The sequence below is a fragment of the Artibeus jamaicensis genome, unplaced genomic scaffold (assembly GCF_021234435.1).
Source record: "Artibeus jamaicensis isolate MK-2021 breed Jamaican fruit bat unplaced genomic scaffold, CSHL_Jam_final contig_233, whole genome shotgun sequence".
Lineage (NCBI taxonomy): Eukaryota > Metazoa > Chordata > Mammalia > Chiroptera > Phyllostomidae > Artibeus > Artibeus jamaicensis.
Window position 1 is genome coordinate 30,113,349 of NW_026521486.1, and position 15,558 is coordinate 30,128,906.

Below are 15,558 nucleotides of genomic sequence, written 5' to 3' on the forward strand. Positions count from 1 at the left end.
CAGTTGTACCAAGACCCATACTTCCTAGTGTTACCTCAGTGGGAGCCACAGGTATGACGGGCCAAGGTAAATATTCAAAAGTGTGAGTGGCAGTTTATGAAAAAGGACGGACACTTCAATATTTTAGTTTTTATGAACCTCTCTTATGAATATTTAATTTTAGTTTGATGAGAATTTTGATATGTTCTTAAACATAGAGTTTCTGCTGTAAATACATTTTCAGTTCATTTAAAAATGTTCAAACTTGACTGTTCTATCAAATTAAAGTGGTTAGTGTGGAAACTATTATATTTCCTTTGAAACAAAACAATGAACTGCTTTAAATTATTTTTCTCATTTAAAGAGGGATTTTAAATTGGGATAACCGTTTAAAAGATGTCGCGTCTTTTTTTAATTTAAAAATTGTATATTTTGGTTATTGTAAAATTTATTTTTCTGCAAATTCTTTTCTTCATGATTTTGCCAGTTAGAATGCTTTAGAAATCATCATTTCGTGAATCCAAATTTAGATCTTTACTCCAGAAACTGGTGTTACTGAAATTTAACCAGTGTCTACAATACACTTTGAAAGCAGTCTAATACAGGGAATTTTCCCTCAAAACTCCACACAGCCAGAAAACTGGTAAATCCATGGGGAATAACTTTCTTAAAAAGCTCCTTTGTCTAAAAAGCTAGAAATAGTTACAGAAAATAATGGAATGTTACAAAAGTTCAATTTAAAGAACAACTATATAAATGTGTGTCTGCACTTATCTGGAATCTGTGGAAGTAAGCCTAGCGGTTTGCTGTAATTTATTACTCACCCCAGTAATCAAAACTGGAATTTCAGAAGCATAGAACTCAAGAAAACCTTAGGAAAGGACTGATAAATATATCAAAAATACCATCATTTGCTGAGATGGTTCTCCTTGACCCTCTTTTCCAGGTCAGCCTCCCTCCCTTCCCTTCACTGGGGTGACCCAGCCTCCAGTTGGGGTTTATATTGCCACTGCGGCTCTCAGCACACTCTGCTGGGCCTTGCCTGTTGCTGGTGGGCCCGCAGGGGGCTTCAAAGATCTCAACTTTTTGTACTCTCTCTACCCTCTCAGCATGTCAGCAGAGATTTCCCAATAATTCACCTTTTCAAAGATATTAGATCCTGAGGCAAAGCTGTATTATTCAAACTTCTTTTATTTAATCTTTATTGTATTTTTTCCCCATCACCATTTATCATCCCACGGTTTTCCGTGTCCAGGAGTGCTTTGTCCTTTTTGCTCAGTCCCTCCACCCCTTATGTAAAGAATTACAGAATTTGACTGCTTGGGACCTAATTTGCTTTGAAATAAGACTTTCTGAAGGAAAAAAATTGGGCCATTTTTTAGATATTAGACAATTTATTAAAAATATGGTGGAGACTGTGTCCACAAACTCAGATAATTATGAATATACATATCCTTAAGGTTTCCTGAAGAAAATCTCTCTTTAAATACATCAAAATCTTTTATGCTTTCAAATAATTACTACTTTTTTACTGTCCTATATTTCGTATCCATATTAAGGTCGCTAAGTTATATAAAAAGAATTCTTGATAATTTTGAAATTTAATAAGTTTTTATTCAGCTCAAACATTTCCAGCTTTTCATCTTATTACTGCCAGTAACCTATTTTAGATTGCCAGGTCTGTTGATTTTATAGGCATTATTGATTGCCTTAGTTTATAAACTAATTCATCGGTTTTATATAAATACAAATTGGAAAGTAGATTTTAAAATCTTAAAGTCAAAGGAAAAGGCTCTGGTCCCATTTTATACTGTTCATCAGCCACATGAACATGTACTAATTGATACTTTCAACACTTACTCTGCTTGATCTGATAAATTATCAGAATAACCTAAGGCCAGCAACCTCCTTTCCATTGTCAGATTCCACCATCATCAAAAGAATCCTAGTGATTTAAATTCTCTTAATCCTTATTAGTATTCATGAACAATAAAACCAGGCTGTAGTCTCTAGTTGCTACACAGGTAAATTCACGTGTCTGGTTATCACTCTTATATGGACAAGTCATGTATAAAGTGCTCTTCGAAATAACAAAAGCTGTGGTAGAATTTTCTTCTTTTTTTTTTTTTAGTTTGAAATACACTATTACAGTTTGTTTATGTTCTTATAGCTCAGGAGACTATTCAAAGCCTACATTTATTATGACTAGTGTAGGTTGATTTGTCATTTTTCTGAATTCTACAGAACATGGCCCCAAAGTATTAACTGTGAATATACAATGATCTTAACTGTATACTTTGTGTACCTCATCCAGGTTCAATTTTTAAAATGAATAAGTGCATAATATATGATTAACTCATATTTTTCTCATTCAGCTTAGTTGTCACCAAATGTTAGAGGAACTTTTGGTTACAGTTTAAGTGAAATTTGCAAACTTTATCTTAAAATGTATCTACTAAATGGATTTAACATTTATTGGGTTTTTTTTTTTTCCTTTGTTTATTCCTCTGCCTAGCAGAATACAGAAAGGAGTGTAGGGGCAGCTGTAATTACAGTTTTGTGAAGGCTCTGTATTTCCCAGGAAGTTGGAGATAAATTTAAGATTATCAGCACTTACAGTGATATCTCCTAGAAAAGAATGTTTTCATTCCTTGAAAGTGAGGGAAAAGAGAATATCATAATATATTTTCTTCTCAAAATAAGGCAGATTGAGCATGATTTTTAGATCCAAATGGCCTTGCTGAACCAAGTATTTGATAATCAGGAGTTCTGATGTTTCCATGAAGTTAAATGTAGATCAAAGTAACAGGTTTCCATAGAAGCTTATTGTAGTCAACCATCTGTTCATCTGTAAGATACAGAAAGGGCATACTGGTGATTTTGGTTCCTGTATCCCTTACTAGTTATTGAATGTTCTTAATAGTACCTATGTTGGTTAAATTCCAAACCCAGGCCATAAAGCACTGTATTTACTTATTAGTATACCTAAAAACTGCACTAACAGTGAGTGTCATATACCCCAACTGTATTAAGGAAAACATCTCTCAGAAAATGTGTTTTATAACCCCAGATCTTGGGCACCTGTATATTTTCTTTAGCAGGTCTAACACTGTGAGTAGGAGCTTCAAGTTTTTTAATCTTGTCACTTGTAAGAATTTCCACTGATGTCTAGCTCTTGGATGTAATAGCCTGGATCATGATTGCTTGGACTGAGCAAGGAAATGAGGTTGGGTTTTAGAAACTAGATCGGGAGCTAAAGAGAGGAGCTAGGCAAAGCCTTTCCATGGATAAAGATGTGGCACAAAAGCTGGAGGTTTGGGGGGAGGGGTCCTCCCCCCACCCCCGGCTGGTGTGGCTCAGTGAGTTGAGTACCAGCCTGTGAATCAAAGGGTCGCCAGTTCAATTTCCAGTCAGGGCACATGCCTGGGTTGCAGGTTGGTTCTCCAGTGGGAGGCTTACGGGAGGCAACCACACATTGCTGTTTCTCTCCTCTCCCTCTCTCTCTCCCTTCTCCTCTGTCGATAGGTAGGTAGATAGATAGATAGATAGATAGATAGATAGATAGATAGATAGATAGATAGATAGATAGATAATCCTTTTTTTTAAAAAAGCTGGAGCTTTTTGATTAGTTTAGTCGTGAAGGGAGGATTAATAGGAATAAGGAAATTCCCACATGTCTCAACCTTTGGTCTGTTTTCCTCGGATTTTAGCTCCTCCTGCCCATCTGTTTCTGTCTTCCTCACTGGCTTTCTCTTTCTGACTTTCCCATGTTAGTGATTGAAGAGTGGTTAAGAGGTAATTTGGATGATGTCCCCTTTTCTTCTGCCTCAAACCTTCCTACCAGTTTTCCATGTTAGGCAATGATAACAGAAAATGAGACGCTAAAGACCTGTGCGGGTAGGGATGGACAGAAGGATGGAGAAACTTGGAGCGGTGCTTCACAAGCCTCTGGTGCGGGCGCTGCCTTGTGGGCGCGCTAATGCACACCGGCTGCCTGTCCCCACCTTCGTGATGGTACCCCTTCAGCAGCCAGCCACCGGCTTTGAGAATCCCTGCCACAGTTAATTGAGTTCACTTTCTACACTTCACCAAATCTGAGCTTTACTTGCACTGGTACCGCAGCAGGTAGTTTTTCATCTTTTAAGTATAAAATCATTTTGTGACATTGAGTGTGCTTTCACAAATTCTCCTTAAACTATGGTGTTCTCTCTTTACCCCTCTCCCTTCAAGAGTCAGTATAGTTAATAGCATCAGAAGCTTTTGCAGGAGAATGGGAAAGGAAGGGACATACCTCAGCCGTCCACCAATCGGCCACATTACGGTAGGGATTGCCTGTGCTAGCATCATTCGGTGAGGCTCATTTGTCACCCAGCTGGATCTCCCTGCAGCTAGAATGTACTTAAGTCATTTCTGAGTGCAGCATCAAACAGGATATTCCGTTATCCTTCAAATAAAGGGAGAGGAAACAAGCATTTCTTTGAGATCAAAAGGAATCGCAATCTAGGGGCATAGATTCAGGCAGAAATCCAAATCGTATCTTGTTTATGGGGTAAAGGCAAGAGTTTTTTTATGAGAAGGGGAAAGGAAATACATGAATAGAAGGAAGGAATTTCTATAGGTGCTAATAAGCTAAGGTATTCTTTGGCCATACATAGTGGAAATTTCCAGCCATGGTAGTCAGGATGTCTGCTTTCCTGTTACCTTTACAAACAATTGTTTGGAATCAGTGTTGGTTTGACTCAGTTCAGAGGTTATTTTGCCTAGTTCAGACATTCCAGAGGCTCAAGGAACAAGAGGTGTGTGGACTTCCTCTGGGATGAGAGCTCCAACTCCAGTCATTTTGAAATGACTCAGTTTACATCTGTTCTGTCAATTCTCTAACACCAGACAGCTGAGGGACCTTACCCTTAAATTCGTACAGGGAAGCTGGAAGTCCCTCATGACAAATGAGTTTGCCTCAGTACGCTAAAAGGAGAACACGGTTTAAGCATTCCTTTGCTGTTGTTTGTTCCAGGTTTTCAAGAATCAGTAGCTAAATACTTGTTTTATTTAAATATTGAGTACTTGTAGGAAGGAAAAGAAAGTCATTTCTAATCATAACTTCCAAAACTTTTTTTAGAGTAAGCCAAACTTTCTAACTTGCAAAAGTTTTATAGTAATGTTCAGATTTTACGACGTTTTTTTAAAAAATGTTAATATTTTATGAACTAAAACTACTGCTGACTTTTGAAAGAAGCCTGATCTTCTGTCTTTGGTTGCTGTCGACATTCCTCATCAGTGCTTTCTAAACCCTCTCAAGAAACCACAGCGAGAAAACTCGCTGGGTCTCAGACCACCTTTAAATATACCAGGCCAAGGAAAATGCAAACAGAAACAGCTGGGTGTGTGTAATTGGTACTGAAAGCATTTGAGGTAAAAATCCAAGAGAACTATTTTTGCATTTTGTTCTTTGTGTTCTTGAAAAACAGCTTTCCCATGAAGGAAGAAATGCTAACAAGATGATTGAAAAGATTCTTGATGGCTTTCATTGTTCATGTCAATTCAACAACTTCATTCTGCTGAGCTATTAAGCAAGAACCCATTTTCTCTAAATATTGCAAGGGGTCCTGGAACCTCTATTTTAAGGATGATTGAGAGCTACAAGTGGTAGGGTTTTAGGCGGTATAGAGTAGGCATTTGGGAGAAGCAAACAAGGAAACTAGAAAATTGAATGTATGTCATTCAGCACTTGCTGACCCCAACTAACTGCATCGTACGTATATATATTTTCTTATGCCTTGATTCTATCTCTCTTTCCCACACACCCCATTCCTCCATTTTTTTCTTTTTCTGACTCCCCCTTACTGTGCGTACTCGATCATAGAAGTGGGGAGAGGAGGGGATGACACTCAGAAAATTCTAAAGCTGAATGTGACATCATAATGGCAGAACTCTAAGAAGACAGCGGATGGATTGGAATTTAGAATATGTGTCAGTGCTCTGATCTCTTGGCCTATCCAGTGCTTACATGGCATTATCATGGGTGCTCCTACTTCTTACCAGGAATTAGTATGTCCCTTTTTGCTGTTCTCAACTTTCACAAATCTTAACTGTAGAAGTTTCTTTTTTCGTGATGTTCTCATTTGAGCACTCCACTTTACTACTTGTCTGTTATTTTTCATCTCTAGCTCCTGGTTTTTTCCAGAAAGCAGAGCCTGTGGGTATATGTGCTTGAGTGCAGAAAGTTTACTTTGGGGAGTGGTGCCGAGGTATAGGAGTAAAGAGAGTGAGCAAGGAAGGAGGGAATATATTATCAGCTGCAACAGGCTATTTGAGCTTCATCTGACTGATTCTTGTTGACAAATGAATACAAACACTGCAGAATTACCCACCTGAACAATAGGAAAGAGAAGCATTTGGCTTTCATCTTCTGTGGACTGAGGGTTTCCTCTGAAGACTAATTTGCCGGCACATTGACAGCATGTGTGAGCACCCCGTGGGTCCGAAACACCTCTCTCTCTGCAGTTCATTTCTGTATTTCTAGTTCCTTACGGAGCTGTCCATTGGAAGTTCTGCCTTCAGTACATTCCCAACATATCTAAAATTGAAGTTGTCATCCCTCGATTCCCTAACCAAAAAAATAAAGCAAAAATGGTTCCAAATACTGGTCACCTTTAGCCTCATTGATGCAAACATTACTTGAACACATAATTCTTGGAGAAGAGCACACTGGGCTTTGAAAAGGATCTAGACGTTTGCCTTAGCTGTTTGCTTAGACCTAAAACTCTAAGAAATTTAAGCTCCCAGGGGGGAAGAAGAAAGTGAGACGGTTTTCTCCTCCAGCTATGGCTGGGGACAGCCTGACAGTCCTTCACAGTCTGGTTGTCTGATGGAGGAAAAGAAAATCAAGCGGCAGACTACCTGGAGGGACCATAGATGTGAAGGTCCTTGAAGTCCTGCCTGCTCTTCCACTCTGAGGGTGGAGATTATACAGATTTGTAAAAATGGCAGAATCGAGTCAAGACAGCTTTCTGGAGTTACGTAGTAGGTTATAGTATTTCATCTGCCCAACTCCAGCACATACGAAAGTTAAAAATACCTTGAAACTGCAGTTAAAAGTAGTTTAAAAAGTTTGCTGAGAATGGGAAAGTCATGAGAGTCTATAGAACTGTATGAACTGATTATTTTAGCTTAAATGCACGGCAGGATACTACCCGCCACCATAACACATCATGTGTGTATGAAGCTGCTCATTACCACTTAGTCACCACATCACGGCAGTGCAAAAATGACCTGCCTCGTGTCTTTCATCTGACTCAGGAAACGTCACAAAGTTTCTGTTCTGCTACAAAGTAAGGTGTCTTTTGGGTTTGTCCTTCAAGCTCTCACTCCACCACCACTATCCCCCAGCCTGTAAACCGTTTTCTCCAGCCAGCGCCTCGCTGTTCTCAAGCACTTCGAAAGCACACCCGTTCTCTGCACTGTGCAGCTGTCTGGCATCTGTCCACCCTAAAAGCCTAAATGTCACTTCATAGTTTTCAAAGCACTGTCATCTACCATATTCCACTTTGCTTCTCATCCTTATCCTCACATGGCCTTTAACCTGTTCTGTTTCAATGACCGTCCACATTCAGTCTGTTTTAACATCTTGCCTAAAATCACAAAGCTAAAATACCTTGTAGTCAGTGAATTTTCTTTTTTTTACATCAATTTTGACTTTTTAAAATTAATAGAGTTGTTCTTGTACTTAGAGCAGTTCTTTTCAGATTGCTGGTCTTTGTTACCTGAGAACTATCTGTTCCTGTTACATACTGTTTATATTTTTATGTAACAAACGAGGAAAAGGAAATTTCCCCACCCCTCCTAAAATGCATAACGTTTATACGGTTTTACTTTGTATTTACAAAAGGAAGTATATATTTTTAAAGGGTTTATTTATTTATTTATTTATTTATTTATTTATTTATTTGACGGGGGAAGGTAGGGAGAAAGAGAAGAAGAGAAATAGTGCTGTGAGAGGAAAATACCAATTGGTTGCCTCTGGATCCCCAGCCAGAGACTAGGCCTGCAACCCAGGCATGAGCCCTGACTGGGAATCGAACTGATGACCTTTTGCTTTGCAGGATGATGCCAAACCAGCTGAGCCACATGGACCAAGGCAAAGCAAATGTTTTTATAACCCAATTACTGTAGCTTTTGCTTCTATCTCTCTCTTTTTTTTTTTTTCCAGAAAGTTTATGCAGCAGAGATTTATGGAGCTCAATGCAGGGCAGCATGTTAGTGCTTACAAAGTAAGAATTCTTAAGTGATTTTTAAAAGCCAGGAAGGAAATCAATTTGAGCACAAGTGCCAAAAACATTTCTAGGATTGACTTAAGGGTATGATTATATCTTAACTACTTACATAAGCTGATAAATCTTTGAATGAATGGCAAGAATTGTGCTGCTCAGTACCAATTATAACTCAGTACGAATATAATCGCTATTAATAAAATCCAGATCCTTATAGCTAGAAGATATTTTAATTCTTATTTAAAGTTCAGATGTATTTTAGGGTAGTTACCTATGTCCAAAATAGATATCTTTCTGTTTTTTACCAACAGAGACTTAAGGTACTCCACTTTCAGAATCTGTAGTACCTTTAAAATGTTCTACTGTTAAAACACGTGCAGAGAAGAGAAAAATGTTTGAATTTCAAACATTACATTCACAATAAAGCATTTTTGCAAAATGGATTTTTAGTTCTTTCAATGTTTCTGGTTGCCTGTGTGTGCCAGGAATAAAGGTGGTGGCATCAGATAATAATATGACTACAAGTTAAAGAAACAGTAGTTAGGAATCCTTAAGGAAAATATATTAAGCCACAGAAGTAAAAATTAGATCCATAAAGTTTATCCTGTAGCCAATGGGATTTTAATTAAAAAAAAATACTTAGAAGACCTTTAGATTTTTTTTTTAATGGTGAAATTCATTGTAGGTAAATTCTGTAAGTTAGTGATTAGAAAGATATTCACTTACACTTTCAAAGTTTCTTTCAAAATACAACACAGGTATAAAGCTCACAATGGTGGTTTTGAAATTTTGATCTACTGGGTTAGGGTAGTTTCATGTTTCTCTATAAGTGGTCTTTATCAATGTTTCTGAAAGCAGTTTAGAAATGCTTTTTTCTTTCTTCGAAGGGACTGTCAGATGTGTTTGACTCCTATGATAATGTTGTACGAATTTGTTGTTCCTTTTTAAAACTCTTGTCTTTCTCCCTTAAGAAAATGAGGAAACATTACATAATCTAACTACATCTTTTAAAGTGCTCTTGATTCTTCTGAATATATAACGTGTGATATTTTCTCAAACATTTACTTTTAGAAAATGTAGATAAGCATAGTTTATTCTGATTACTTTAAAATTTTCAAATAGGCCTCAACACTTTGTCTCATTAGTTATAAAGAGACTTATTTACATTCCTTCGTTTGAAAAGTCACTTCAAATTTTCCTGCTTCCTGTTCAAGAGTGAGTGGTTTCAATAGGTCGTCATTCAGACCCTTCAATCTCAGGTTCGGGGACTTTCAGATGTGTCTCCAGTGAGAGTGGAAGGCATTTCCATTGTCATTCTCTAAATGACCTGTTTATAAAAGACCCCTGCATTCCTCAAAGCTTCACCCTAGGCATGTCAAATTCCTTAGCTTTTTAGTTTTGCCACACATCTTAAGAGTTTATTGATCTACACAGGACATTCTTAAGAAAAGGGTTCTTCAGTGATTAGGCTATCATGGTTTTTCGCTATTGTTAAGACAGATTCCCAACTTAGAAACTCTTTTCCTAAGATGTCTTTAAGAACTTAGGAATAGTCCAATTTCCATTTAAATGGAAAATGACAGCACAGCAATGGGTCTTCTCATTGGTTATCAAGGAAGGACAAAAGCTGTATCGCATAGATAGAAATCATCCAGGCTGCGTCCTCAAAAAAAAAAAAAAGAAAGAAAGAAAAGAAAAAACCCACAAAGAAGGAAGCTGTCAGCACAAATTCAGACTCAAGGAAACTCACAAGGCAGAGCTTGAGCAAAGGTTTTCCTCCTCAGGGGACGAGATCCATATTGGGGGAAATCATTCTTACTTTCCTGCCCTAGGATTTCTAAACCTACTATCCAGTATCATAGCCACTAACCATATGTAGCTATTTAAATTTACATTCAAATTACTTACGTTTTTTATAATAGTAAAATTCATTTCCTGTGCTGCACTGGCCCCATTTCAAAGGCTAAAGGACCAAGTGTGGCTGATGGCTAGAGTGTTGGACTGTACCAATATAGAACATTTCTGTCATCACAGAAAGTTCTGTTGGACAGGGCTGTTCTAGATGATTTATTATATAAACTTTTAAAATAGCAATTAAGCCACTGCTTAACCACTTCTTAAAGGAAGGTTGGGAAATTAAACTCTTCAAAGGATAAATTATATGAATGAACACCTTGGCTCTGCTCCCTGTTAATCTTTCTCTGTCCTGCCCTCCCCCCTAAAAATTACTCAGGCACCTTTATCTCATGAGTACAATGTCCTGTTCCTTCTGCATTTGTATCTGGTGTAACTTCTACTGCAGTGGAGACTTTGAAACCAATATTTAGAAGTTACTAGAATAATAGAACAACTGGCAATTGGAAATTAGATTCCTGACTAATAACCCAAATCTCCCTCGACTCTGCGGAGTCCACTAATACTAACAATAAGAGGAGTCAATTTATCACCAAAGGCTACTTTGTATTCCTACTACCTAGTGTACCTCCAAGGTGAGCAAAGAGGCTAGAGTCAAGTATCAGATTTTTCTAGGTAGTTTTTCTAAACACTTGGCCTTACACATTCAAGTAAAAATAGGTGTTTTTATTGTAACAGAAATGCATTGGCATAACTAAGTGTATTTTTAGGATGTTTCCACTTAAATGTTTCCTTGTTTATTACTAAAGGTAATTATGAAAATAATACCTAAATTATATATTCTCATTTTTATTATTATAAAATAATGGTCCTTTTATATTTTAGCAATTAACTGACACCTAAACCTGTACTACCTGTTGCTTCAAAGAAGGAATTAAAAGCAGGAAACAAAGCATTTAAACATCCTCCACTTACTAATTAGTCATTCTCTTGCTCTTACTCCTTAAGACTTGTGGGCTTTTAACACCATTATCATAATGTTGTCTAAGATTCTTGTATTCAAACCAGGAGAGGATTGTTGGATATTCCTTCTTTTTTTCTGTTAAGAACTCCAACAGGAAATTCCAAGGAGCTCCTGGAGCATTATGTACGTCCCCCTGCATCTGCTTGTCTTTGGATCGTCTTATCCCATCTCTTTAACTCCAGTAAACGAGATCCCAAGGAGTATGTGAGCTGATAAAAATTGCATTCAGCTCACTTTTAACTCCTTGAGAACATCATACTTACTTCTTTCTTTGTTTTAAAACACAATTTTTAACTATATTTTATTGATTATGCTATTACATTGTCCTTTTTATTCTCCCTTTTATTCCCCTCCATCCCGTGACCCCCCTGCCACCAGCATTGCCCCCCCCCATCTTTGTTCATGTCCAGGGGTTGTACATAAGTTCTTTGGCTTCTCCATTTCATACACTATTCTTAAGCTCCCCCTGTCTCTTTTGTACCTACCAGTTAGGCTTCTTACTCCCTCCCTGTATCTTGTCTTCCATGTGATCTCCATTTCTGTGATTCTCTTCATATTCTAGTCGTTTCCTTAGTTTATTTTTGTTTTTGTTGTGTTTTAGGTTCAGTTGTTGATGGTTGTGAGTTCATTGTCATTTTACTGTTCATAGTTTTGATCTTTTTCTGCTTGACTCTGAGATACTGTACAGTTAGTGTAATTTAAATACTATTTTTAAAAGATTTTATTCATTTATTTATTTATTTATTTATTTTTAGAAAGACGGGGAAGGAAGGGAAAAAGAAGGGAAGATAAACATCAACGTGTGGTTGTCTCTCTTGTGCCCCCAACTGGGGACCTGGCCTGAGACCCAGGCATGTGCCCTGACTGGGACTCAAACCACGACCCTTTTGGTTTGCAGGCCAACACTCAATCTGCTGAGCCACAGCAATCAAGGCTAAATATTATTTTTTATTTTAGTTTTTCTGTTCCTCAACCAGTTGATTTTGCAAAGATCCCTTCTCAGTGACTTAATGCTTAATGGTGTTTTATATGTAAATTAAACAGGCATCTTAAAATCATATAGGGCTTCCATATATGTACATGCATGTTTACCTTTCAAAGTATTTCACTTAATAAATCAGGCTTCATTACCTTTCTAAAGAAATCATATTGTCCCTTTTCCTTTTAAATACATGTTTAAGTAAGTTTTTTAGGCCTGGAGTATGAACATTAATCTGTACCATATGGAAGCTCCCGTAAAGGAGTGAGCCGTGTTGACAGAACTACCCTTCGGACACAGTGGCCCATTTAGAGTGCCAGATATATGAAACTCCATGGGAAATCTCAGTTTGACCTTGAGAGTCCTTTATATTTGGATACTGCCTCATCTCCATTACTTCTTAAATACTTGTGCTCCTGACCTCCACTTCCCCAACCCCACCCTCAATAATCTCTGAGTCGTGTACTCTTCCATCTAAAGTCCACGATGTGCTGCTGAAAAATAACAAGTGCAGCCGAGATGGCTTTGTAAATTAAAATGAAAAAAATACCAAAAGTAGGTAGAGACTGAGGCTACTTGTAGTAAGTATATCTGTAGTTTTCTACTTATAAATTATTGTCCAACACTGCAAAAAGTCCATTCTGTCCTGCATACCAACACATTTGTTTCCTGTGCGCATGACAGGTCATGTACAACAGGTCATGCCCTGGTCCCTCAGTCAGTCTCCTTGGAGGCAAGAAGTTTGAGATTAACTGATGTGTAGATTTGAGTTCCACTGATAAGTAGAAGTTCTAGTTTGACTCATAGGTAGATGTGTAAATTTGTAATAAGACTTTTAAAAAGTAGTTTAAACCAGTCACAGGAAATTTCTAATTTGATAACCAAAACCAATTTTATTTACATGAAACACTGGTAACTAGGCTGAAAATAAAATTGTCTACATACACAGTTTTCAAGATTTATTTTTTACTCATGTGTTTATTAATCTTAAGATTAGTAAACTTCTGTTGTAGATATAGCTGAATCAGTAAAGTATCATTTGTTAACCATGATAGAAGTGCTTATTTTCTATCATATGGAGGATGAAATTATGTAAACCAAATGTCTCAAATTACAGTGATAAAGACTTGTCTGCTTACAAATGGAGCAAACTCTGTTGGCCTTTTACTCTCGATATATCATGGTCATTGTTTTTTGAATGCTGTAACTCTTGAGTCCAGAGCCTGCTAAAACAAATATTTTTCTCGAGGCAGTAATTAAGTGCAACACAGCTGGAAATGTGAGACATGGCTTCAGCCGTTTTAAGAGCTAGGGAGATGCACTAAGTCTTTGCTAAGTAAAAAAGTCTTTGTAGTTTGCATATCTGTGAAAGAATTCTACATGTGGTATTAATTACACTGTGAGACAATCCAAAGTAGGGTATATGTAAATGTCAAGATTAACTTTAATGAAATGTGAGTATCTTAGTGACAAGATATATTGATTATTATAAAATTTTTAGTATATGTAGAGAACCATTTTTTATTTGCCTTATAAAGAACTGAATATCATGTTAAGCTTTTCTACTGATTAAGTAATCAATTAAATGAGGCTGCGTTTCTCTTTTCTATGTTCATTGGTTGTCACCAGCTAATTTACCTTTTGGGTCACAATGCTTTACCATCTACTCTGATATATGTAGAAATAACCAAATCATTATTTGATTACATTGATTTTTATTTATGAAGTAAAACCTACATGCAGCGATATTGTCGTTAGTGAGCTTTTTTAATACAACCTTGAATGTACTTTACAGCATTTGATGTTTGTTACAAAATGACTTACATAAGATAGACCTGTGCAACTTTGGGGTAAAATGTAAACAGCTGCACTATTAGGAACCTATTCAAGTAGAGGCTATATTTACAGTGTCGTCTTTCAAATCTAGCTATGCTGTAAACTGACGTTTGCTGTATGCTCCTCCTGATTTGAAATAGATGAAAGAGAATGAACCTATTATCACCATGGTTCACACAATGATTGAGAACTCGGCGCTAAGACCCCAACTGTACCAGCAAGTAAGGTCTTGGACAGTGAATGATACTGCTTTATCATCTGCAAAACCCCTCAGTGACAGTTTTGGTTTACCCTCAGAGTTACTCATGACATTAGTGTTTTTCTTACTCCATTTTTTGTTTATGTCTATTTGGAAAAATGCAACTCATCCTCGCTTTTCAAGATGCTGCAGTATTCTTAGCATGGCTTTGCTGAACATTTTGCTGTTGAATATTAAGTGTGCCATTTTCCTGAAGTTTTTGTGCCTGCAGTTCTTGTGCAGAGTATTTGATTGATATGTACTTGGAGGTCTGCAGTACATTTGCAAAATTTTTAGTAGATTGCCATTAATTTTGATTAACTGGAAAAGCATTATAAACTGATTTTTTGGGAAAACTGAAGATTTTTTTCCCATTGAGGGGCAGACCCCCCCAATAAACCTCCACAATCTCTTAGGGATAGATTATATTTGTGTGGGAGTTCTTTAAATCTCATTTCTGTACTGTGGTGTGGTAAAACCCATTCTTGTGAAGTTACCAACATAGGTCGTATCTTTCCTCATTCTTTTCCCTAACTCAGAATATGTACCGTGAGTTGACTGGCTTTCTTTTAGGGCCTGAGTAACCTGCAGATCTGCAAAAGAAGTCATTTTACATATTCCTATCCCAATTTTTTTGTATTTCATGGTCTAAATGTTCTTAGCTGTGTGTTTTGCAACATCAGCTTCTTCCACCTCAACACTCTCACAAATTACTGTGGCCTCTGGCCTGTTACAGTTACTTAAATTGTACAAAAGAAGATATTAACTAACATGAAAAATGAATATATGTTTTGACGAAAATATGTAAAACTGTTTTTTGTTTTGTTTTTTTAAAGCACCTTGAGGTCACACGGGCTTTAAAGGCCCCTGGTTTGCATCAGGCGCCTCGGGGTCTGTGTCATCGCCTTGCAGCTGTGGGGTTGGAGCAGCTGGGGGCAGGGTGACTCATATCCGAGCACAGTTTTCAAAACATTTTAAGTACCTTTTATGAGTGTGCAGTTTTTATTTTGTAAGAAAGAGATAAAATATTCAATATTTAAAGTTAAACAGCTTTACTTTTCAAAAGAAAATGGAATCTTTTGATTATAGGATCTTAACAACCTTTCTCAGTGTCTAAAGCTCTCAGTTTATCATTTTACATAATGCTAAATTGATACGAGATCAAAGCCATTTTGTTATAGTAGGTTATGTTTTCATATTGTGCATTTTGCATATTTTCAATAGGAGTGCTAGCTTGGGTGTTCCTGTTCGGTTTGGTGTGGTGTTTTTCTTTTTTATGTTGGTTACTGACCAGCATTGATGATGCGAACATCCTGCTGATTGAAATTTCTTAGTCACACTTAAAGTTTTAATTGGAGTTGTTTTTTTTATGTGAAGA

General features: G+C 37.1%; 1 protein-coding gene across 6 annotated transcripts in view; it reads left to right on the forward strand.

Annotated features, from left to right (window-relative positions):
* The window catches only part of PLEKHA5 (pleckstrin homology domain containing A5), a 202,495-nt gene that overhangs the window by 154,624 nt on the left and 32,313 nt on the right, over positions 1–15,558 (forward strand). The window contains exon 15 of one of the 6 annotated variants that reach the window (XM_037136583.2): positions 14,083–14,163. The exons of the other annotated variants lie outside the window; for them this stretch is intronic. Coding sequence (XP_036992478.2) covers positions 14,083–14,163 — 81 coding nt within the window. The remainder of the gene's footprint in view (positions 1–14,082; positions 14,164–15,558) is intronic. 6 annotated transcript variants of the gene reach the window in all.